Source organism: Pleuronectes platessa, chromosome 21 (genome assembly GCF_947347685.1).
Source record: "Pleuronectes platessa chromosome 21, fPlePla1.1, whole genome shotgun sequence".
Classification (NCBI taxonomy): domain Eukaryota; kingdom Metazoa; phylum Chordata; class Actinopteri; order Pleuronectiformes; family Pleuronectidae; genus Pleuronectes; species Pleuronectes platessa.
In genome coordinates this window covers 9361409-9387790 of record NC_070646.1, presented here as the reverse complement: position 1 = coordinate 9387790, position 26382 = coordinate 9361409, and the positions used below count along the sequence as shown (strand labels likewise).

Genomic DNA, 26382 nt, shown 5'->3' with positions numbered 1-26382 from the left:
GCAGGCATCACTACATTTTATTTGAATTATTATCACAGTGTGAACTCTACATAGTGACATTCACCGTTCATTCACTGTTTCACATTCACTGCTGTCGGGGGTTTCTCACTTCTTCTCCGGTTCTACGAAAGCTGTGGAAATAACAGGACACAGGATGAATGAAATGAGACCTTCATGTAATTGTGGTCAGAATCAAGGTGACTTTTCATGTTCATACTCATTAAATTCATATTCATTCTATAATAGGATCAAAACTAAATATCGTTCAGCACAGAGAGACTCATTTAGCAGACTCCTCCCGTTTCTGCCCGTCTCCCAGCCTTTGCAGCCCTCTCTCCTCCCCTTAGTTCTTTTCTTACGTTTGACGTCCAGTTTGCACTCCACCTCGTCCTTGCCCAGGTCATTGACAGCCATGCAGGAGTATTTGCCGCCGTCAAAGGCGCTTGGCCTGCGGATGTTCAGGGTCAGCACTCCTTGGTTGTTCTGCATCAAGTACTTGGGATCCCCGCCGATGATCATTTTGTTCTTCATCCAGACAATCTTAGGCTGGGACACACAGAGAAGTCAAAATATAAATTTCTTAGATATATGATAGAGCAGATGTTTTTGCCTTGTGTCTGGCCGCTGCAGGAAAACACATAAACAGGCGTACTGCTGGAAATTTGAACCCCGCGTTTACCTTGGGGTAGCCTCTGACGGCGCAGCTGATGGCGACGCTGTACCCAGCCACCACAGCTCTGTCGACTAAGGGCTGCGTAAACTTGGGCATGCAGGCCATGTCCATCTCCTTGTAGGGGTTTCGTTTGATTTCCAGGCCTATGGAGAGGTGTGAGGGGGGAGGCAAACGTAGTCAACCGCAATAAATCAGAGCAGAGAGGTGGCTCATTTCACTTAACCTTTATAGTGCTATAACGGGGAAAAATGCACCCACTACCAATGCATAAATGTATCTACACACACACACACACATGCACACACTGCCCGCACCTTGCTTAGCGATGGTTGCCGTGTTCTTGCTGAATTTCACCTCGTCGCTCTTGCCGCAGAGGTTTTCACTGTAGACGCGGAACATGTATTCATTGCCCATGATCAGGTCTGAGGCAGTGCAGTTTGTCCGTCTGTTGTGTTCATACACGGTGAACCAATCCTGGAGCAAGAGGAGAAAAGTCAAATCGTTATATTAAAAAAAACGTAAATACCACAAATTGAGCTTGCGAAATGAGCAAAGTGTTGGTATCAAACACTGGCGGGTGGTCCATTGGATCCTTTAGCAGGAAACTGTAGGGACGATCGAGGTTTGACACATCGGAACCTCCTCCCTCTCTCACCTTGGTCTTCATGTCCGCCTTCTGGATGGTATATCCGGAGATCTCACAGTTGCCATCGTCCTTCGGGGGATCCCACTCCAGCGCCGCGTTGAAGCCCCAGACGTCCGTCACCCTAACGTTTAGTGGAGGCCCAGGCTTGTCTGTTTGAATCAAAGGTCAGTAACTTAGTAAAAGATAGGAATTTGACACAGTCCAAGATGGAGGCTACTCGCGATGATCATCAACGTGGGATCATGGCGACATTACCAACAATCCTGATGGTGATGGAGGCCCTGTCCTCCAGGTTCTCAATCTGTAGAACCAGCTCATACGTTCCAGTGTGCTCTCTCTCTGCCGAGCGGATGAACAGGATGGTGTCCACGTTCGAGTTACGCACGCTGACCATCTTGTCCTCCACGGGTTGACCATCTTTGTACCAGGTTGCGACGGGACGTGGTTTACCCTACGGGACAGAGGGGCGATCCTTCGTCATGTGACATCAGCTAAAATGACTAACGGCACACATAAATAAATGCTTCGAATATTTGTTTTAGTTTCTCATGAATTATGGTTATTTATAACTCTGCCAAGGAGGATATGCTTTCATCGCTGTTTGTTAGTTAGCAGGAAACAACACCTGAAAGACCTTTTTACTCTTTTCCCAGAAAAAACTCATAAATCTGGATTTTGAATAATCTGGCACATTAGGTTCCTGATATCTGTGAGTGTGTGAAATTTTGTGCAGCTTGGTTACATTTAATGGGAGTGTTGGGCCTTAGTGTACCCCGCCTTTTGCCTAATGTCACCTGGTATTGGATCGAGCTCACCTGCGACCCTCAAAGTACAGCAGTACAGATAATTAATGGATTGATGAATGGATGGATGGATGGATGGATGGATGGATATTTCAGTATGCGTTAACTTATCCTATCTCACCTGGAAGGGGATGGTCAGGTTGATCTTTTCTCCAACTTTTCTGATGTACTTTTGTCTTAGTTCACGAGGAAGGCGGATCTTTGGATGTTCTAAAGCAGAAACAGTCGTTAAAACAGGGGACAATGTCTTTATACAGTACATAAAGATGATACATAAAACACAAGCCCATAACAAATGCTGCAAAAGTCAATCAAAAAGTTATAAAATATGAAAATATGAGGTGAAATCTACTCGACTGACTCACCAACGATCTCGCGGATGGTGACAGCCTGCTGCAGTGTGGCAGGGGGACTGCGTCCAGCGATGTTTACAGCCACCACCCTGAAGTTGATCTTCTCTCCCACAGGGAGGCCACGCACCACGTATCCCTGTCTCTCACAAAGTTCCTTGTTGGCCACCACCCACTCAGTGTCTGATACCAAACAGAGCAACATGCAGCAAATCACAGTGAGTGGGATTTGAATCTTAATACTTTTTTTATATATAATCTGTCATTTCAGATGTATAATCTGTCCTTTAAGACCTACAATATATGCTACGGTTATTAAATGGAGGTCCTTAAATCATAATTTGATTGGAGGATGTTTTGAAATGGTCCGTGAAGGTTCAAACTATTATATTCTAAGGATGATGTGTGGTCCTATCACCTCCTTCCTTGCAGTATTCAATAACGTAACCATCCAGGCCTCCAGCTCCGATCTTCTCCGGGGCGAGCCACTTCAGGGTGCATGAGTTGTTCGTGGTATCGTGCACCGTCAGGCGCATCGGCTCACTGGTCGCGGCTGAGTGAGACAGAGAGAGGGAGTGAAAGAGAATCCCTGACAGGGCGGGCAAAGGATTGGACAAGGAGCAGCTGAGAAAGAGGGCGTAAAGACGGCGGGGGAAACGTACAAATGGGCATGAAGGGTTTGGAGCTGATACTCGGCGGAGACAAGCCGATGCTGTTGACGGCGAACACCCTCATCTCGTACTGGACGCCTTCAATCATCCTCTTGGCTTCGTATGTAGTCGATTCGTAAACGTCAAAGTTGAGCTTTGTCCATCTGGAGGAGCCCTTCTTCTTCCTCTCCATGAGATAACCTGATGGTGGAAAAACACAAGCAGAATAACAATTAATATATGTGCCTTTTGGGGAAATGTAATATAGGTTCCGTAGAGTTAAGTATAAAAAGCTGGAGCTGGGGTGTGTGTGTGTGTGTGGGGGGGGGGGGGGGGATCCATCGTTGACCTTTGACTGGGGCACCGCCATCAAATACAGGGGGGTCCCAGACGATGGTGCCACAGTCCTCTCCCACGGATGTACATTTGACATTCTCAGGGGCGTCGGGCACATCTGAAATAAGATCAGAATATGTTTTAATGACAGAACAAATCACCTGCTGATAATTCACTATAAGAACATTCACTTACCCACGATCTTCACAAACAGCATAGCCTTGTCCTCTCCGGCGGGGTTAGTGACACAGATGGTGTAGTTGCCCTCATCCTCCCTCTCCGCTCCCTCAATGACGAAGCAGCTCAGGTCTTTCCTGGCCTCCACCCTCACGCGGCCTTCTGCTTCTGTGATTGCCTAACAAATGGCAGATGTGGCACACCAACAAGACCTGTTACTTTTGAAAAGTTAGGGCATTATACACAAAACGTTTCAAAGAGCTCCAAGTTAAAGGGTTAAATGGTAAATGGACTGTATTTATATAGCACTTTTCAAGTCTTTTCCACCTCTCAACACACTGGACAGTAAAAGTCCCTTTCACCTATTCACGTAAGCACTGTACCTATTCATCCAGTGCTTCTTATCTTCCTATCACACACTGTTCACATGCTGCTGGCGCAGCTGTCGGGGAGCAATTTGGAGCTCGGTATCTTGCCCATGAACACTTTGGAATGCAGACTTGAGGAGCCAGGGATCAAACCACTGACCTTCTGGTTAGTGGCCGACCCTCTTTACCTCCTTACCAACAGCCGTCCCAGTTCAAACCATAGGGGCACTTGGGACCCACTTGGGTTGACCTCTATATGACGAGGGCAGCACTTGGACGTCTTAAGTGACGTACCTGTGTATTATTATGGTCAAACTATTTCTCGTTTTCCAAAAAAGGCACTTTGCTTTTCGAAACAAAGAAATATGGGGAGGCCATTATTTCTCTTGCACCCCGGTTCCCTTTACTGCTTGTTGGCAAATATTCCCCAATGATTTGAGCAAATATCACTGAACATGAGTTTTTTTTCTTCTTGAGGTAACCTGGGACTGACACCCAGTGAACGAGACAATAAGGAAGAGTCACAATATCTAGAACCTGCTGACCCTCCATGATCATGACAACAGGGTTGTTGCAACAGGGTAAGGAAAGCAGGCAATTGGGTCCCAGCAGAGAAGGGGGCCCCCTGAGAAAGCTCAATTACTTGAACGAACACAGAAATTATCATTTTGTAGGAACAACTTTAAATGCTATGATTGGCCAAAGAGATTCCCATGACAACAAAGTTGGAAACCTTCTGATGAGATTTAGTGTTTAAATGTGTGCATATTATGTAACTGTGATCGTAGTGGGGGTAAATTTTGGTACAATGTAGGGCCCCCCAGGTCCCCCTTGTACCTTTGGCACTTAAGGTCCCTAGACACTCTCTTCACATCCTTACCTTATCTCCTTTGGACCAAACAACAGTGGGTGCTGGTTCTCCAGTGATCTCAACATCCAGTCGCAGCTTGTTGCCCGCCACCACAATGATAGTGTTTTGGGAGACCATGTTTCCAGTGGTGTCCAGGTGGATCTTTGGAGGATCTGGTTAACGTATAACATATATATAAAGAGAGGGCTTTGTGGAATGGGGCTTCTTATGACGGCCAATGAACTACAGACCAGATTAAAACGTTTTTAATTATTTGTAAAACGAGGTAATTTAAGTTGACTTACCTTGTCTAGGCACATAGTCGATCTTAATTTCTGTTTTAAGAGGAAAAAAAGAAGAGTTGACAATATTATCCAGGCTGCTGATGATTAATGCATCCACAGTGAGAGCCTTTGGTTATCGCTCCGTCTTTCTCACCCAAGAAGTTGAGTTTGGCAGAAAGTGACAGAGCGTATCCATCAGGAACAAACGTGTAGTCTCCGGCATCCTCCGGCTTCACTTCATCAATAATCAGCTTGTGGAACCTTGAACAAGCAACAGAGGCGACATGATGTCGGGGAAACATGTGTCCCGTGAAATAAAGAGGCTGTTTTTCAGTTTTAGCAAGTATACGTATATTCTTTATAAACTGTTTGTCTTCGCCTTCATCTCAGTACCTTCCAATGTGAGTCATTTTGATGCGGTCGCTTGGCAAAACCTCCACGCCATCTTTAAACCACTTTCCTGTGACCTTGTCGTCGGACACTTCACACTTGAACATGGCCTGGTCCGTCGCCCTCACTGTCAGATCAGCGATGTCCTGCAGCACCTCCAGCTCTTTCTCTGAATGACACAGAGGAAACCCGGGAGGAAGAATTCAGGCACGACGCATGAAGATACGGGGGAGAGGGAGGTATAGGATCTTTATAACATACATTACATATTGTCCATGACATACATGACATGGCAGCCATTGCCACAAGTAGTTTGTTTGATTGTAAAAAGAGGCGTTAAGCCACACAGTTAAATTCATCTGCATCCTCAGCACTAAACATACATTTTAATGAGCAGACTAAATAAATAGTAAATCTAGTTAAAAAAATACAGTCTGTGCTTGATTAGCATTATGTTTTTTTTTTTTAAACGACTTAATGAAATAAGAACATTTATCACTATCACATTTTTAGCACCTTCCACTTCCAGCTCTCCTTTGGTGTGCCCCCCGTTTGTCCAGGCATGATACATTCCGATGTCGTCCAGCGTTGCCTCCTGGATGATGAGCGTGTGTTTCCTTCCGTCCTTCTTGAAGCGAAACTTGGAATCTGTCTCTCTGTGAAGCTCTATGTCCTCGAAAAACCTGGAGATGAATGGAGAATGAGTTTATCTCAGTGTGAAAGATGTGTCTAAATATTTAACACAGAATCATGGCAGCAGCCGTACATCTGATGCGAATCTACCAGCCACATTAGTATTTCCGCCATTCACTGAGAGGAAATATGAATGGGCTTTGAATTCATCAATGGGAGTTTATAAAAATAAAATGGTGCGAAGGGAAGGATAATGTGTTACTTTCCATGAAAAACATTTTCAAACCTTTTAAATATGTGATATATGTATATATATAATATAATATATAAAGAGTTTTACTGAGTGGTGCTTAAAGTTTGGCACCCCCACAATTAAAACTAGACCATAAACAAAAAAAACTCAGTGAAACAAAGGCCAAGAAAAAAAGAAATTCAGCCCTGAATTATGTTGCTCAAAGCAGACTTCCCACACTATTCAACATTCAAAGCCGGTCTTCAGATTCAATCTAGCTTGTTCCAGATCTCCTTCAGAGATAATACATCTAGATTTGATCTAAAATGAAGCAAAAGTCTGTCTGGTGCAGCGATGTGTAGCATAAAAGTACAATCAGTTATGGCTCTTGTGACAAAAGTGGTCGGTTTTGGAGAGCATATAATTATACACATAGACGATGTCTCATTTCAATACAAGGAGGTGAGTGATTAAATATTCGGAGACTCCAAAATGTGACTCACGCGGCACATCAGATAACAGAGGGCTCCGAGCGCATATTACATTTTTATCTGATTTGCTGAAGACAAGAAGCTCAGTGGCTTCAGACAATATACGACTGTGACACTGAACTCAACATAAAGTGGTTTCATTGTACTCTGCCAGGGATTAAAGACATGTCCCGAAGCCGAGTGCAATCTGGTTGGTAGTTTTGATCGTGCAACGCCCAACACGTGACGTTTACTAACCACATGACGTGGGCGCCCTCCTCCGACACCTCAACCTCAAACTCCACTCTCTCTCCCACGACCACATGGTAGTCATCCATCAGCTTGGTGATAGTCACAGGGGGCTCTGCACGGAGCAGAAAAAAACATGGTAGCTTGAACGTTTAGCAAAAACTCAAGTTGAATGACACAAATTCAGTCAGTTATGGTTCCGAAAAAATAAGAGATGAAGCACCTTTGACAAACACCTCAGTGAAACACTTGTCTTCTCCCACCACACATTCATACGCAGCATCATCGGCCAGGGTCGTCCTGTTGAGGGTGAGGGTTCTGACGTTGCCGATGGCCTCCATGACGTACCTGGACAAGAAAGATTGAAAGTTAAACAGAAATGTCTGTGGGTCAAACAAAAGTCAATAAGTTCAACTCAAGTTTTTACATTTAATTTAACATTTGATTATTTTGGTAATGCTCTTTAGGTTTAGGCATTTTTGTTATTTTCTTTCAATACTGGTGCTAAGGGTTATATACATAAGATCGGTTCAGGTGCCTAAACATCACAAAATATTTTGAACCAACTACAACACGTAACAGTTTTGCTTGTTCCTCGGACATTCACTGCTCGTCCTGGAGTTGGAATCTTGTAGCGTGAATCACAGCCACACTTTTGATCGCTTCCCTTGAGGCATTTTGTTGTTGTGTCGAGTTTGAGGCAGCCACTGGCTAACTGTAGGCTAACTTTACATGCTGCCAAAGCTGAGTTAAATGTTAAATGTAATGTTGACTAGACATGTGTGGTGATGTTACCTGCGAGCAGAGCAACTTTTTGAGTTCGGAGCTATGGCACTGAATTTAAGCAACGATATCTGCATTGGGATTTGGTCCAGTAGGAACTGGCCGAGTGCGAACCAGAGCCCGATTGGCAACAGGTTTCACCAAGACAATCATTTTCTATATACATTTCACTTTTCTTCTGATCCAAAGATATTTTTCCACATTAAGACCTTTCACTAGAATCTTAGAGGTCTTTGTCCTATGGGTAGGTCTGCACAAGTCTACATGTCTGCACTGTCTTGGCAGGCTGACTCTCTCAACCCACTGGGAGGCTTCTTGTGACCGACTAAAAATAAAACGTGTTGATGGCAGCATCGGTTCAGGGTATGACCTTGTGGCACAGATAATTATAACTTGATATTTTAAAAGCACTGCCCATCAGGTCCTTCTAAGCTATTATGATTAACATGATACAGTTAGCGTCCAATTAGGCAAATATCTTGCATGATGCTTAGGATGGGGAAAAAATAAACTAATACAGGTCTGTGTGAACCAACAATTATCAGCTTGCGGGTGTGTTGGTGGTTTTATGCATGTGTACTTGGCTGAGCCTTTGATCTCCTGGCCATTCTTCAACCATTTGACCTGGACGTTGGGATCGACAACCTCGCACTTCAGGACGATCTTCTTGCCCTTTTCCACCGAGTAGCAAGAATCCATCCTTGACAGGAAAGCTGGGGAAGGGGAAAATGTAAGAATTAAGAACTCTTCAGTTCAGCTCTTCTTATTTTCTCTGTTCAGTTTTAGGGGGCCCTTCCTTTTCCTTGCCATTCTCATTCTCCAAATCCTTGATCTTCAAACGCTCCACTACTTCTTCCCCCCCCTTTAAATGTCGCCTGACATCTTACCCTCGCTGTGCTTGGGCTCGACCACCTTCATCTTTTTCAGACGTTTCAGCATGCCCCTCAGGTCAGTGATGCCATACTCAAAGGCAATTTTCTCGTACTCGCTTGGATGGGCGCTCTTGAGCAATTCCCACACATCTATCGGTGGTTCCTTGTCTGGCCTCTTATTCCTGGAAGACAAGGAAAATAATGTTGTTTGAAGGAACGAACCATACTGTGCATTTGATAATTGGGCTGAATAACATGTAGCTTCTCACTTCTTGGTGGCTTTGAGCAGAGCACTGAAGTCCAGACTTCCGTCATCCTCTCCAGCATCCCTGTGCATACGGAAAGAGTGAATTGTAACCGAGATCGGATATATATCTGATACATCATTAAAGTGACCACCGTCACATACCGAATGTCCTGATAGACACCTTCACAACCACAGACACACACACATACACTGGGAAAGATCATAATTAGTCTACGTATGCGCAAATACACCACTGAGACCGGCTGAAACACAAATCCCTGTGCACTCACGCTCTCTTGAAGGCAGACAAAATATCCCCCTGCTGCTCCTCCTGCTGTGCAGCTGTAATGAGAGAAGTTGCAGAGGTGGCAAATGAGGCCAGGATGATCGGATCTAACCATCAGCAGATATGGAACTTGTGTCAGCCTCGGCAGGCCAGAGTCCGTTTTTCACTCACCCTCAACGGTGACTTCAAAGATGGAGCTGTCACACTTGTCTTTGGCCGTCACCTCGCACCTGTAGCCTCCGGCATCCCCAGCGACCACTTTGACGATCTTCATCTCATACGTGTAGATCTTGGGGACGCAACATTACTTGATTACCTCTCGGGTATTTGTGACAGAGATTTATCAAAAACACACAAACACACACCTTGGTGTTTCTGTCATAAGTTTCCTTAAACTGCATGTGTTTGCCGGCCTTGCTGCCGAGGTCCATCCACTTGCCCTTCAGCCACTTCATGGTGGGTTTTCTCGTCAGGGTGGTCGAGTCCACCCGAGCGATGAGAGTGACGTCCCCTCCTGCCATTCAGAAACAACGTTGAACTCCTATAACAATATGTGATTTGGCTAATGTTGAATGTTTTTGTACATCCATCCATTTGAGTCTCAAACCTGCAACGGCGACGACCTCACTCGGAGGTTTCTCAACGAAGAGCCCGGTGAGCTCAGTTGACCCATGCTCTGAAACAAGGGAGGTCAAAAATTTGTTCATTCGCTCATTTTAGAATAAACTCTGATGGAGTATGAGCCCTTGTGTGACACGGGAAACAACTCCATGCCACATCTGACTTGGGGATGTTTTTCATGAACAACCACAAATCCCCTCTGCACACGCCTATGAAACATTACAAGCACAACATGATAAGCAAGCTGCATTTGGCTAAAAGGAAAACAGAAACATAGTGACATAAAAACCATGTTTACTGACTTGCTGAGCTCTAGCTGTAAGAATTAATTATGTTTAATCAAATCACGAATGAGCTCAAAGCTATATCGGACCTATAACCAGTTGTGTAACTTCAATGTTTTGCTTCCAATCCTAATGAAAGCATTTCTCTTGCTTATTATGAATCTTATTACTTCTGCTGGTTTAGATTTGTTAAAAGTGTGGTCTGTCTCTTCTCAGCTAATGACATTAAAATATGTTAAGTTTGACTCCATAAGTATTTCTAAAACTTACTCTGACATCATTCTGAGTAATTTATGGAATCTTCACTACTCATAAGTGATTCTTAAAGTGCTTCTGCCTCTTGGTTTGTCGAAGGTTGAAACATGGCAATAAAAGTAGCGCACCAATGTTTCCATATTCATCAAAGCGCTGTCATGGCTTTGAGCAACAGGACACTTACTCTGCTCTACTTTATGGATGTTTTGATTGGCTGGAACTGCTGTTTTCTCTTATTCATTGTTAAAGCAGAGATTGGGTTGGTCTTCCCCGGTCAGAACAGATAAAAGTCAAAGGGGCTATTTAGATCTATATTTTTCATCAGAGTTATTCACGTGAAAGAAGACAAAAATACTTTTAAGGGTTTTTTCATTATTTAGAATGTTTAAAGGCAAAATAACACTGAATCACATTTCAACTGAGCAGTAAAACACTGAGCTCAAAACACATACGAGGTCAAAATTGCAGTGTGGATGAATTTTTATAGTCAGTGTTCCATTGATAAATCATCTTTGCAGATGACCTCTGACTGTGCTAAAAGTATAAAGGATAAAAAATTGCATCTGTCTTACAGCAGCAGTTTCTCCCTAAACAGAGATTTAAAGTAAAATCCGTCAAAAACACAGGATTTGTATTAGTATCTATATAATGTCAAGATATATAGTGCAAACTCTGCTTCAGTTTATAACATTGACCCTATATAAAGATGGATGACATGACTGCTTCCCAAAAGTTAAGCCAAACCTTCTCGATCGCTGCCCGGTGGTCATGAATCTCACCTCCTCCATGTTAGCATGGAACATAGGCCAAAATAAATAGATATCCATAAAATAATTCAAAGGTGCTCTCTGTCATTTTATGTTCTCATCACACTTGTGTTTGTTCAAGTGTTACTTTTTCGACTAAATTTGGTTTTATTAGTTGTTTGATGCTGGGGTGAAATGGCTTGATTGACAGCTGACAACTGGCTAACAACTGGTAAAGCTCATGTATCGGCGGGACCTCACTGGTGCAACCCCATCCCCTGATCGTTACTGCACAGGCTCCAAATGGGCAATATCTTGGCTTTATTTCTGCAAAGCGAGAGGAAGTGGAGACGCGTTGTCCATCTTTATATACAGTCTATGGTTTAACCCTCTACAAATCAAATCAATGTATTAATCAACCATATACCAGCCACCCCAAAAACACTCATTGAGCATGATGTATGACAGAAAAACACATAAGATGCATACATCTGTATTGACTAACACCTTATTTGCATGCAGTGACATTCACAGTCATGAGCTGTGCCGTCAGCTCGTCCTCACCCTCCTCTGCATGGTTTTCCCGGCATTGAACATTAAACTGAATAAATATCTTGTAATACTATAAACACAAGTCGGTGCAAATTCATTAGGTCAGACAAGACAAGTGATCATCAATGACAGAGAAACTATTCTATAGACGCTTGACATTGATACTTCACTAGGTGAACTGCAACCAAAACTGAATTTAGCACATGAAGGTAACATCACAGCTGTTATTATCAAAACAGGAAGTAATCACTTGTGTTGATTACTGCACTTTTAATCACCAAACCGGGGATAAATTATTATTTGAAATTACCATGATTACTCCTTATGGACTGATCTTGTGAGGCTGCTTCTCACAAAAGTACTTTAGCTCATAGGGACTGGTTTTCTCACCCCAGGCCCCCTAAACAAACCACTGAAGTGTGACTTAAAAAGACATTCGTTAATTATTGTTGGTTTGGCGCATTGACGCGTTGTGAATATTATATTTCGTGTCAAAGTTTGCCGCATTTGACTCTTATGACAGCCCGAGACTAATTCAAATGCAGGCATTGGGCACATCCTGCTTTCCATGGCAGCAAATTCCTCCAAACATTCACACACGGTGCTGGTGCAAGTGCCCAAACGATCTGCAGTTGGCGAAATGATGATAATCCCCCCCACACACTATACCCCATGGGTATGGCTTTAAACAGCCTTGGTATGATAAACACTTCCCACACAGAAATTCTATCCCTATAGACACACTGACATCAAACTCAGTGTGTTGAAATTACAACTCTAGAGTTAGGACTGGGAGTTGAACAAATGGTAGATATGAAATATCAAACCAAAACCAATGGCTGCTGTGTATACATGTCAAACATGTCCTCCTAATTAGTGTGTATGTGATTCTTTTAAACACAAATTGTGTCTCATGAGCACCTTCTGCACACCAGCTCTTATTCACCAACTCCACCTGGAGACAAAGGCCAGATTAAGTCAGATGTCTTTTTCATTTTGGCATGTGCAGGTGTCAGGAACATATTTAGGTTTCCAAAAAAAGTTTTGTTTAGTACTCTCTCTTCTTGATGCCTCAAAACTCTTCCCTCCAAGGTAAATGGCAGCTTAGTCTTTGTATGTTCCATTGACTAAAATTGGATATGGATGCTCAGGCATCTAAACTGGGCTGAGTTGTGATCAAAGAAAAGCCCATATCCTCAGGTTTCCATCTGAACTTCCCCCAGCTGCTGTCTTTGGATTAAGCTTAGCTTGGTAGCCAATCAGCTCACTACACTATGTAACAGTAGCATTACCCTAAACATAGCTTAGTTGGACAGCATAGGGTTAATGCTCTAGAGAACCAGTGCTCCCACTGTGCTAGATACATGGCTGATAGTAAAAACCTCAGTGTTTCTCTTGTGCAGCGTTTTGCACTTGCTGATCCCTTTTCATCTTTGTTCCATGCTTCAGTTTCCCCCCTAGTCGTGCTGTGACGCCGCGATTGCCTTTGCTTCTCTTCTGTATGTGTCACGGCTCACGCTGAGCTCCGTCTGGAACATCTGCAGCAGCGTATACCTCCCCTTCCTCTGGGCAACCGGTGCCACAGCAGGAGGAGCCTGTCGAGTCCTGCATTCAGAATTCAAGACAGGAAGGGAAGGATGACGAGCCTTGAACTCATAAATGCAGCAATATGGTACGACCTGCAGAACAGGACCCATCCCGGTGTAATTTATGGATGTGACCTCGGGAAGCAAACAAATTTTGACATTTAATATCCTCACCCTGCTTTTTGACCCCTCTCTTGGCTCAGCAGGCCACAATTCAGGGAATCAGCCCAGCAGCAGCCAATGCAACATTCAGAGGAGTCTGAATATCCTCCTTTCATCTGCATACCCCCAGGTCCATCATCCATGTCTCACCCAACTGGCCAAAAAAGCCCTAAAAGGATGTTTGGCACATTGGCCTACCAGCCTTCTCAACATGTGATAATGTGAACTGCATAGAAGATTAAAGACTGCTCAGTTCGCACAAAGCCCTTTGGTTAAGCTCACCCAGGTGTCCTTCCTCATCCCAGGAGTGGGATGAATGGAGGATGTCAGTGTTGCCCCTCAGGCACACTGCGTATAGCATATTCCCATACAGTATATTTGAAGGACACCACAAGAAAATGTCGGCATTCAGCTCTCTAAAGCTTTGGCACCTCCATAACCCTTATCTATCCAATCTACTCCCACCATGTCCAAATAGAGCAGATTGCTCTGGTAGCTGTGCCCATGAAAGACGATGGCAGACAGGGGACAGCTTTGAAACCTGAAGGACAGCTCTTGGATTTCACTTGTAAAACTTGACTTGTGGAGCATCCCCAAAAATTTTCGAGCGTTGATTTATAAGACCTATTGATGGCTGTGATATATACCCAAGGTGTAATTAATAGGCGATCCACAGGCCTTTGGACGTCAGATTAAGATGAGATGTGACGCTCGTTGGACGTAGTGTGATGGTCTGACTAGAATTTCTAAGATAACTTGAGCTGTCCTTGCGGCCTCCTTGTGCAGCCTACTGGTAAATGAAGAAGTGGACCATAAAAGCGTCATCACATCAGATGACAGCGGTATGTTTCAACAGCTGCCATTGTTACACATGAACCACAGCTGTGTTGCCACTCTCATTGTTCAAACCGCCAGCGGGACAGAAGCAAAGGAGAGATGATATCATGGGTCACAGATGGAAAGGGCAGCTATTCCTCACGCGGAGAAGCAAAGTCTGACAGAAATTGCTGAAGGAGCACAAACAGAATAATTTGTAAGCAGGTCATCTGCCAGCATAGACTCATGCCAGTAATAGAGAATGGACAGGTGAGCGAGACAAGCATAGCATCACAAATCACTAAATCAGGACCAATCCAGTCAGGTCTCCTGTCTTCTCTCTGATACAGCTCAGTGAGTCGTAGGCCTGAGGTGTGGCTTATTCTCACAGTAACTGCTACCAAGTAACAAGAAGCTCCGAGCTCTGAGGGGGATTTTCATGGAATCAGTAAGATACGAATGCTGGAGCAAACCCTGCCAAGACCATTAGCTTTTTGCAGCAAACAAAAGGTTTTCTTTGTGACATTGTGATTGAGCAGCCTGAAGGACACAATTAAGATATCTGTGATGAGCTTAGTTCATCCTCAGCAACAAGGAAGTCACAATGTAGAGACCTTGATTCCATGAAAGTAACTGAATACTGTTGACGAGGAAAACGATTTAGGCGTTGGGAGACTTCTGGCTTCTGTTTTTAGTTTGACCAATCAGGCTTGAGCTGGCTTTGGTTGCCTGCCGCTAAACAGTCCGTGTAGCGAGCCAACAAGGCAGAGCATGTTGATCAAAACCTTCAACAAGTTTGATAAAAGAAACCGTGAACACCAAATGGAAGATGGCATCCTGTTCCACAGTCTACGCAGGATGCCCCCAAATATTGTCCTTTGCCCCAAGAGGAGAATTCGTCATCAGATAAAAGACGTTGGGCTCCGAGATTGTCATAAAAGTATCTAACACCGCTTACATATAACCCTCTGGAGTTCGGTAAAGATCCTTTAAATGTCAAAATCAGTCCACATTGGTGTGATAATTTCAAATAATATCCCTAGCCCTTGACACTTCATATATTATGTGACATCTTAACATGCACATAATACCAAAACTTATACACGGCATAATGTTAAAGACACTCAAAGTCATACTTTTGGAGGGGGCAAAAGTAAATAGTCAATAGACACGCTATATTTAAATGTCGCTCTTTTCTTACCATCCCCATCAGCTTCTGAATCTGCTGCAGACAAGGAATTAAACAAAACTGAAAAACACAGCTGAGAGGCGAAACGCTCTCTGTTCCACGAGGCGACACACATTTGCAACAGAGACCAATGAACAAACATAAAACAGGTACCGTCACATATGCATGCATTCAGAAATAGATACCCAGATCAACAGAAGAAATATAAATGCATTAATGTTCACAGGAGAAGCACACGGACACCAAGACGTACCAGCATATTGTTTTGTATACTCTACTATACTGTTTGAACTAAATCTAAACTCACGCATATCATATACTTGTACAGTATATGTGTGTATCAGTCATATTATGGGAAAAAACACACTAAAATGCATATTCCTACTACCCAGGTCAAGGAAAAAATTAGTATTCGACTTATCCACTAACATTCATCCATTCACCTTGAATATAAATTCATGTATTCTGGGGCTTTGTGAAAATACATTAGACATATTATGCAGGTCACCTGAGAACAACCTGAAAGATCTCTGAAAGTAAACCGTCAGGAGTCATGCAGGTATTGTCATTACCACACAGCGTCGCACATGTATGCACCCCTGCAGTGTGCATACATTACGCAGATTACACAGACAGATTCATTAAACCAGCGCATTCCGGATTCCGGATTATGCCTTACCTCCATCTGCAGGGGGTAGCTCTGAGGAAGATGAATTAAAAATTAGCTCGTGTCCCGATATAAACTGTAATTATTCTCTATATTCAGTCATAAAGCAGAAGCTGAGAGGAAAAGTCAGAAGAAGGTGAGTGTTATTCTCTGACACGTGAGAGGTGCCTACCATCTTCATCTGGCTGCGGTGCGGCTGTGCGAATAAAAATCATGGTTAAATGATCCAGAGGAGAACGAGGACAAGACATTGATGGGATTGCATTGGGGAACATGGCAAAAGACAAAACAGCAACAGTCGCATAGACAACCAAATCAATTAAACAGAGACCACTGGATATTTCCGCACACTTCACATGCCTGTAGGTGACCAAAGGCCACAGAGTGAAACAAGGAAATTGCACCCAGTTGCAGTCAGTAAACATGTAGTTAAATCTAGACAGGTGGTTTGTCTTCGTTCACATGGATCTTCTCTCCGCAGTCCATGACTGAGCATGCAAGGGAATTCAAAGTCAAGTTTTTTTTTCAACCCCAAAAATAGGCATCAAGACCATTAATTATCATTAGATTGGTCGTAAAAACACGTCAACAAAACAGGAAGAACAGATTCAGAGGATGCTGTGATCCTTAGTACGGACATTAGATCACACACAAGGACACGAGGACTTCATGAGGACAGCTTCTGCTATAACGCATGCTGTCGCCTAGCTAGGAAATGCAAACACATTGATTTAAAGTGGCATAATAATTTGCATTATGCCCTTCAGCAGCTTCATGCTGTCTCATAAAATGCCACAGACTCAGAGGCCTGTCCTCTTGACTCGCTAATTGCTCGACGTATTATCTATAGCAAGACCACGTGTTGTGCATTATTCAGATAATTACCCTGACTCATAAGTGCAAATGTTTTTGTTTATTTTCAACACTCAAATCAACTCAAAACGATCACTCAAAGTCACAGCATAAAAAAAAAAGCAAAGCATTGACCCTCACCCTCTTCAGCTGGTGCCTCTGGGGCTAAAATTAGTGGATTTGTGTTAGCAAATGAAAAGTAACACCGTGGTCGCCCATTCGGGGAACCACTAATAAAGCAACCGCAACAGCTGATGAAATAGATTGTGTCTGTGTGTAACGCATAAAATCCAGAGCAGCGTTCAAATGTGACTTAGGGAAACCGAAGCATGTTTCTCACTGTGCTGCGTTATGACCCCAGACAGTTGAGTAAACAGCGTCAGTGACAGACAATGTGCTGCGGGGCAGACTTTCTGTCGAGGACAAATAGAGCAGCAAGCTGATTTATATAGATCAGACCAAAAGTTCCCTGAAAGGAAACGGTGCTGGTTTGCGGTGTTAGCTTGGCCGACGGGCACTTGACGGGGTGTGTGGGTTAAAAAGTGAAAATGTGAGAACTATAATCAAGTCCCTGCGTGATAATGTATGGCAACACACAAGGTCAGAGGTCAAGTGTTGTGGAGCAGCCGACCTACCTTCCCCCTCCGGTTTAGCTGAGGAACAGAAAGAGAACAAGTCAATTAGAAACAGGCTTCACAAACTGCATTTATATCCAAATAGTCATTTTACAAAATATCAACATATATGGTTCATTTGTTATGAATTATTTCAGAATGTCCCATAGCACATGAGTTTCTTACATATTTAGTCTTTTAACTACACTGTTTTGTTTGATATATCACTGTTGGTGTAAATCATTACTGCTTTATATAAAATGGTTATTTCATATGAAGTGATTAGAGTATATCTGTTTTCATGGTGAAGCTCTTGTCCCTGTAACCTCTCTGGAAAAATCTTTGAAATTAATATCTCACCCTCAAAGTGTGGCACCACTGTCCCAGGAGTGAGGTTTATTTTCAAACCCACTTATTAAATTCATAAACGCTCGACACCGCTGTAAGACATGTTTCTGTGGCCAAATTTGAGATTCGGAGGCAAACGGACACCTGGTTTTGTTTTGGGCGTGCAGGGGCTGCTGGGTGTGATTGTTGAGGCCTAAATCTGGTTAGAGGAAATTCTCAAACGGAAATAGTGGCGTATAATGTACCCCAAGTGTCCCAGGGGGGGTCACATCAGTCACTGGTAAAGGCCATGGACGGTGTCTTGTGACCTCCCTGAAGTCATGCCACATTCTCTTAAGTTGAACGCAGTTTCCTTGAATAGCCAGCCGCACCAACTTGACCTCGTTTGCTTTACTGTTTGCTCAGGGCTTGTCGTAAATGTTTTCCTTGTGTAGATGTCACAGAATCGCACTGTGCTCACCTGGCCTTGAGAAAAACATTGAATCGTGGTATTAAATGTGCTTTTATATCTGATGCTCTGATTTCTCTCCTTTTCGGGGTACAAAATGAGAAGCTGGAACGCTGCTCACTACAAAAGTCTCTGGTATAAATACTTTCTATCCGCCCAGTGAGAAGAGTTAACACCTGCACGGAGCGCAAATCTCCATCAGCGTCTGCTAAGTCAATCCACTCGGGGTGCGAATCTTCATTATCTTCAACAAGTTTGTGCTGAAGCTGGATTATGAAGTTCTGAACAGCTGCTCTGCAAAGTTCAAATCTCCCCCCCACCTCCAAGACTGTGTGGGGTGTCGTATATTGCCAGAGCTGCCCTGGACCTGTAAATCCCTTCGATTTTTAAGGCATGCTTGTTGGGTGTGATTGTATAATTAAAAAACATTTGTGTCTCAGTTACCTCTCCGTTATTCCCCGGAGGAGTCACGGATATGTTTTGGGGTTTGCAATTTCACTAATTATTTTCAAAGGTCAGTTTAGGTACTGCAGGTCTTCCTCCTCCAGATCCACCACTGACAGCTTGATTTACTGAGTGTGTGATGACCCAGAGGTAAAGGAAGGTATGTGACGGCCTGACCTGATCAAACCTCTGAGGATCTCCGGCCGTCCGCAGACAGCCTCCAACACATTTTATGAGGAGATCTCAGCAATTTACTGCTCGAGCTTTTGGATCTGCTAAAAGCAAATGTGCATATAAGAGTTATTTAAATATTTATATTTAGTTACAGGTATTTGCTGTGTGCAATTATAGATCACTGTGGAGTTTGGCCCACACAGGGCACTGGTGAGTGTGCCAGAAGGATTGGAAAATCCAATATTTTGGAAAATTATTCCGGGACAGCAACAAAACCAAAAGGTAAAAAGTTCAATGCTTAATATTTAATAAATATGTTAATAAATTAATAAAAGACAAATTGATATAGTATAAATTGATAACAGTTCAATACATTGATCAATTAGCATCCAAAATGTATATATCTGAGGGCTATACCTCATAAACACAAAGTTTTACAGAAACTAATGTACTGTAGCTTACATATCAGGCAATTTCACAATAAAACATATATTTGGGGGTATTTTATTAATCTTAACAGCTATGTATGAATGTCAGAAAGTCGCAGCCTAGCCTCCTGTTATCTGCAACGTGTAAGATAAAGCATCCAATTTCACAAAACGAATCTCTTTGTTTTGTGCAATGTCCTTGTTGATCTATTTTTACACTCAATAATATTTTTTATCGATTTTCATCAATAAGAATTCCATGGAAATGGATTTGGTCTCCTGCAGGAGATGGTGCTGTGTTGGGGACTGGAGAAACTCCCCCCAGCAGTTTTTGTTTCCACTCGCCCTCACAGTGTCTGATCGGGTCAAGACGATGAAAAGAATTACGAGCATGAATCATGCGACCCCTCCCGACCACTGAGAAGAAAACTGTCATGTGCTTGATTGACTACATTGGAGCTAAGAAGGCATTCGGGCAGGGAGCGTCAAGCCTGCTGACCACAGGGGAACCTTGTGCCCGAATGTGACAGATTATATCTTGATTTATCTCAAGTGGGCCCATGAGAGGCTTGTAGGAAAACCTGATACACGCAGATGTGTGAAACTCTATGAACTTGTGAGAATAAAAAGAAAGAGGAAAAGGTCAGGGGAGCGGGCTGTTATCCGAGCCTCACACTCGAGGCTCTGCAGTCAAGTCTGGTATGACGGAGCGGTGGGAGGTGAGGCATACAGTAAGCAAAGTGGAATCATATCCATATTACATGGATGAAATCTGTGGCTGTATATGGTGAATAAAACAAGTGCCTGGTTATGTTTCTCGGATAAAAATAAAAGCAACTTGGATCAGATCTTTAAAGAGAATTGCCCCGGGTGAGAGACGCAGAGGAAAAAAAGAACAAAAATGCAAAGTGCGAAAAGGAGCGAATGCGAAAACAACCCGAGCAAAGTCAATTACATCCACAATCACAACACGCTCGGCGCAGAAATTAGTCGAAGGGGTTTGAAGGGCTTAGCTCGCTTCACATCGTTTTGGCCTGTGAAACTTCTTACAGACTAATCCGCCACGACAGAGTCTTATCTCAGGTTTCTGTCAGTTCAGTGATTTAGAGACGCGCTCGGCCGACAGATGGTGCCACGGGGGTGAAGGACACAAGGAAAACCGGTCATGAGAAATTGGCATTCGCCTGAAAGTGCCAAGTGTGGGGTTTTTATGTGAGGAAAAAGGTCGGGTTTGTCTTTAAGAATGGAAAAATAAACTTTAAACTGCTTTGCAGCAAAGAATACAAAATGTCCATGTGTTGTTTACCAGCCACGGTGTTTACATTTAACGCTGCTATTAATAGCCTCTGGAAGTTTTCCAGTTTGGTCAGTTAAGTGGCAGTGACACCGGCCTGATGATGTCACCGAAGTTGCTCATATGATCATTTATGGCCTTTTCAAATATTGTCCTTGAGCGAATCAGGAGACAGCTTTTTTTTATATTTTAAATAACTTGATTACTTTTGCTTGCAATTGAACTCTGGGTATTTTAGTTTGATATCATTCTACATTTAAGCATTTTTTTTGTGAAAAAAACATTAATATGAAAAAAGGAAAAAACTTTGTGAGAGACTTTCGTTAAAATGTGCATTTACAGTTACAGGGATTGAGGAGAAAACAGTAATCCCTGACTGTCAGTCACACGGGATTAAACTTCTGTGTCTGAGGCTCCTGAATCTCATCACTGCTTCTGCAGAACGTCACACTGAGCATTTAAGTAAACCACATTTTTATCTAACACCTGCTTGTATCTTATACCTGCTATAGTACTTATATATTGTCAATAACAATCCGGAAAATAATTCATCAAATCACTAATTTTGTCACACACCAAATGATCTTAAATACCCAAAATAAAATGAAAAGTAGGACATGGCATTTTACAATGAGCATCACTGTCTGCAAAGAATTATTTACTTTCCAAGCAAACCTTGGACTTCACTAAAGCCTTCAACCAAACTTCAAATTCAAGCTTTAACATTGAGGCTGAAAGAAGACTAATTAGTTGCCTAATTGCCATGAGATGAGACTTTCCCCCCCAAAAAAACAAAGAAAAAGAAAGTGTGTCCATACCTGCAGGGACTGGCTCAGGCATGGTTATTCCTGTGTCTTGTCTTTGCCGCTGAAAGGCTGAGGGCTTGTGCTGCTTATTCCTTTTATTTCTCCCCTCTCGCTCTGTTATTCAAAGCTCTCCTGGCACTCGAGTCACCCACACCCTCCAGTGAGCGAGGAGCGCAGAGGAGGCTGACGACACTTGAAGAGTTCAAGAAGAGAGGAAGTCAGGACTGGGAGCGTGATAAGGTGAAGAAATAAGTGGGTGAGGTGGTGCTGAAAGGGCCACGGCCACTTTCATACCTTCACTTTTGTAACAAGATTAATGAACTGTCTAAACCCGTTGAGCTCCTGTTTGTTTGGACGGAAGCACAAAATACACTGACGACCAACAACCGACCCAATTTTAGACACTTTACATAGCGACCAGTGGTGTCACACTAATCTCCCAGTCATCACCCCCTCACTGCCTCATTAGGAGTGGGATCAACAAGTATTTGCACATAATTTTTGCGGTCTGTTTTAGTACGGATCACTTGATGCTGCACTAGATGTAAATCCAATGTGAGCACAGACTTCGCAACCAGTTTAATGTTTAACCCAGTGCTTTTAATCAGATCAGACATTCAACACAATGATATTTGCAACCACTCCTTTATTTAGAAATAAGGAAAACTGGTGGCCCCAAAAAAATAAGGTTATATCACGTCAAGCCCTGAATTCCTTTCTGGTAGTAAGTGAGTAAACAGATTCCACTTGCAAAATCTATATATATATATGTGTGGATAACAGAAGGTTTGATCAAGGAAGTAGCTTCTACTTGAAAAAGCAGGGAAACGCTAGCCTAGTCAAAAACCCATGCACTAAATCGAGTTCACAAAACACTTTTGGAGTTCTCCTGCGTGGATCACAAGGGACATTTAATCTAAAAACAAGGTGTTGGATGTCACTGTTTCGAGTCGAATTTGAATGCCGGGACACTTGGATGACATCACACGATCAGTATGGAGGCACAGGTTTGTGGACTCACACACTTCAACCACGCCTCCATCGGCAAAGTCGTGAATTGATAATAAGGGAATTTTCATTCAAAGGGCTTTAGAGTAAAAGTCGCATTCACCCATTCACATACACATATGTACGCTTTTCTATGCAGCCGAATTTCCATCACACACTGTCAACACGGCCGTCGCAGACAATTTTGTTTCAGTACTTTGTTAAAAACTAACGCAAAAGTTATAATTCAACCGATAAAAGTACATTTTTGGCATTTCTTTGCTGAGTCTCAGCCGGTTACCTACCTAGCAACCTGCTTCAAGTCTTTATAATAGACTAGACTCACTGTGTACTTCATATCAATCATAGAAGCATGAAAGTGAAAAAGTACTTAGTACTTACAACCACTGTTGCTTGGTTTCCCAAACGGAGCCCTGATACTATTAAGGTCCTATTTGCTGTTTAAAAGCCAGACTTGCTGTACATGTTTAGCTGGCCTCAGTAGCAGGGCACATTTATAACATTACCCCCGTGCAGCAGGGTCTGCCTCCTAGTTCCCGGCATCCCACTGGACAGTTTAGAGCATGTCTTCATTACCTGTCGTCGTCTCCTCCTTCATTTATCAGAAATGTGCTTACGCCAGCAGTCGGAGCTTCTGTGGATACATTCCCTCCCGCTGCGAGGTCAAGGTGTCAATCTGTGAAAGGGCTCAGGAATGTCAGGCGACAGGTTCCAGCGTTTCTGAAGCTGAAGGGGTTGAAATGGCTCGAGGAAAAAATAGTGGTGATCGAAGATTGAGAGGTAAGGAGAGATCAGAATATAACCTACTGTGAAAGCCCCATAGACACAGAGGTATGCAGTGGTGAAATACAACCGAGTGTATTTACTCTCAAGTTCTCAAGCACAGTTAAAGAGATATTTGTAATTTATTTCAGTATCTCCATGTTTTACTTTAATTGACTCTAAACCAAGTAATATCCTTGTGATATTTTAAATATACATTGCTGATATTCTACAGACATATTGTATATAACTCTGTCATGTTTATACTTTGGTAATGTTGTATATATTGCTGTTATCTTAGATGTATTGTAGATAATACCGCCTCATTTATACTTTATTCATGTAGGATAGATCGAGAAGGGAGAGTCGTTTAAGTCCATAATCATATATAAGTCAATGAGGCTGGTAGAGAATAGGAACATTTCAAAGAAAGTTAACAGCATGGTTTTGTTGAGTGTGTGTGTGTGTGTGTCTGTGTGCGCACACAAAGCATGTCATGTGCCTGAAAGAGGCAGAAGGGGAAAGGGCGATGTGTATATTAAGTTTCACAAAGAATATCCTGACCAGTTTGGCTCCTGAAAAGAGTATCTGACATAGTGATGAGACAAACACTTGGACAACTGGAGAATACGTCTGGCCCAGTGAGTTTCCTGAGATTCTGAGGTGATCCCTCAGTGATTAATGCAGAATCTGTAAAACATGCTGTTGGGTGAAGTGTCTGCGAGTTTGCATTCAAACTGAATCCAAAGTATGTGGAAGGGATTCCAGCTGATGTATTATTATCAGTAGAAATGCTAAATTATAATTACAAACTTTCACTAGGTTGATGTAGACACTGTATAGGGACATATACTCCACTTGTTAAGAGACAGACTTTGGTTTTTCAGAATCCCTCTCTTTTCATCTTCTCTCCCCCTTGGGTTGCATTTATTCTTCTGCCTCTTAACACATACCTTTTATCAAGATAACATATGGATCTGCTGTGTTCCTCCAGAAGATTTGACCACGTTGACGATGGCTTTATGTCTCCGGTGCAATGAATTTCAAAAGTTTACGGCCTGCCTCCAACCCCCGCTGCCCCCCCCTTCCCATCTGATTAGGGAATTGAATTATAGGGCGACTTTAAACGCAGCCCTTTCAATGATAGCAAACTTCACAAACAATCACGGAGATGATTTGCAGGGCAGTTACATTTCCCGCAAGGAAAATGAAATCCCTGAACGTCTGCTTAAACCGGGGTCTCGTTTCAGCAGGTTTTATTGTGTTAGCTGCTCGTTGCCGCTGTTGAGTGACCCCAGGGCGCCTGCTGCCTCGAGCTACACCCAAATGACTGACGACCTGCTAGAGCCGAGTGCTGATAGACGAACATCTTTTTGGACGTACAAGGGGAAGTGATACTCTCTGGCTGCTTCTCCTCGGTGGATGACACTTCAGGGCAGAGGGGCCAGGGACGTTATTTTTTCCATCTGCAATCAGGTGGCCTAATTTGAACTTGAAATTTAAAAGCAGCCCAGCTTCTGTGAACTGAAACGACTCTGTGTTGTCCACTAATGATTGAGCAATTACTGCACTGTCTTGTGGGAAATACAGGTATATCATGTTGTGCATTAAAGTGCGTTTATATTGAGTTTCTTTTATTTTAATCAGTGCTCTAACTCATCTTATCGCATTATTTGTTCAGTGCTTTTTTGCTTCACTTACATTGTGGATAGAATTTCTGAGCTATAAAGTTGTTGATTTATAATATACAATTGTTGATATATAATGAATACAAAAATGACTAAAACTGTAAATTCCCCAACATTTACATTTGACATTTTTAAACTTTAATGTGTTTCTTGAATAGGTTTTTATAATTCAAAACAAAACAAGACCAGTCAGTCATGTGGAGATCATGTTCAACTACTTTAATGAAAGACAACACTTCCCTCTTGTGGATTCAGTAAATAATGTTTTTTTTTTTTTCCACTTGACTTACCACCTGTTTTTTTTCGAACACACCAAGATTTTGATGGGGAGAATAAATTGTGAATCAGCATCACTCAGAGAAATTGATTCACAACGAACAAATGCATATAATGAATAAAATTGTATTATGATTCATATTTGTTGCACATGAAATCAAAATCAATGTAGAAAAACAACTCACTGTAACCCAGTGCATAAATCCGAAATTATAGATAGGATAAGGGCTCCATCTGGTGGACATATCATGAGGCTCCATTAAATTCACTGATGCGGAACTTCACTCTGCATAAATTGATGTACTCGATGAGTTTGTTAAGTAATACAATTTACAATTAATGACAGAGTGAGATAATATACATGCTGTAAAAATGCAGTGAAATGCTTCATTCCTTTCATATCGTAAACTTTACAGTTTAATCTGTATATAAAGACGGATCTTTATATACAAACTTATCTTTATATACAGACTGATCATATTATGCATATTGATCTTTATATACCAATTTCATATTCTATATGACCCACAGAGACAGGTTACCGGGACTACCGGGCACACTGCAGGGAATCAGATAGAACAGGGGTTTTCAACCAGGGGTCCGCGGCCCCCTGGTGGTCCGCGACGGCATTGCAGGGGGTCCTGCAATGCAATGTTAATTTAAATATCAAATTAACTTTGATATTTCAACACATTTCCAGATTACTCTTGAATATCGTGAAAAATATCTAAATAAATAAGAAAAATATGTCTAAAATAATATAAAGGTGATGAGGTTAACCTTGAAACCGGCTGGGGCTAGAAACTGCCAGTAGTTTTCCCCTGTGCATGCGTGTTAAAGGGAGATGTAGAAGAGCGGTTGACCTAGGTAGAAAAACTCTCAGGAGGTGTGAGCGATGTAGTTTGTGTGATGGACATTTTTATTTTCCCAAAAAGAAGGCCCAAAAGGGCAGAATTAATAATGAAAATATTAAATAAAACAAAAGAGCACAAAACAAATACTTTGTAATTTGAAACATTTATTGGCATAATAGCCAAAACAATTAATTGCAATAACAGTAAAC

The 26382-nt window shown here is 42.5% G+C and overlaps 1 protein-coding gene across 1 annotated transcript; it reads right to left on the bottom strand.

Annotated features, from left to right (window-relative positions):
- LOC128426705 (myosin-binding protein C, fast-type) lies at positions 1–21771 on the bottom strand. The gene is made up of 28 exons (XM_053413734.1): positions 21598–21771; positions 17665–17682; positions 9907–9975; positions 9665–9813; positions 9471–9588; positions 9304–9355; positions 9036–9095; positions 8782–8948; positions 8475–8607; positions 7335–7459; positions 7121–7226; positions 6044–6210; positions 5531–5696; positions 5292–5398; positions 5159–5188; positions 4884–5026; positions 3654–3813; positions 3472–3576; positions 3135–3323; positions 2891–3025; positions 2488–2655; positions 2244–2332; positions 1575–1770; positions 1329–1468; positions 988–1147; positions 680–816; positions 360–546; positions 1–131 (listed from the first exon to the last, which is right to left on the bottom strand). Exons 1-28 carry the CDS (start codon positions 21617–21619, stop codon positions 106–108), a joined length of 3324 nt encoding a protein of 1107 aa, XP_053269709.1. The 5' UTR covers positions 21620–21771; the 3' UTR covers positions 1–105.
- Positions 21772–26382: the final 4611 nt, after the last annotated feature.

Excerpts from the sequence above, each read along its gene's own strand:
- LOC128426705 (XM_053413734.1), bottom strand. The coding sequence starts at position 21,619 with ATGCCTGAGCCAGTCCCTGCAG. Across the intron at positions 3,026-3,134 it reads CAAACCCTTCATGCCCATTT|CCGCGACCAGTGAGCCGATG; the intron begins GTACGTTTCCCC and ends TGTCTCACTCAG. Across the intron at positions 1,148-1,328 it reads AGGCGGACATGAAGACCAAG|GATTGGTTCACCGTGTATGA; the intron begins GTGAGAGAGGGA and ends CTCTTGCTCCAG.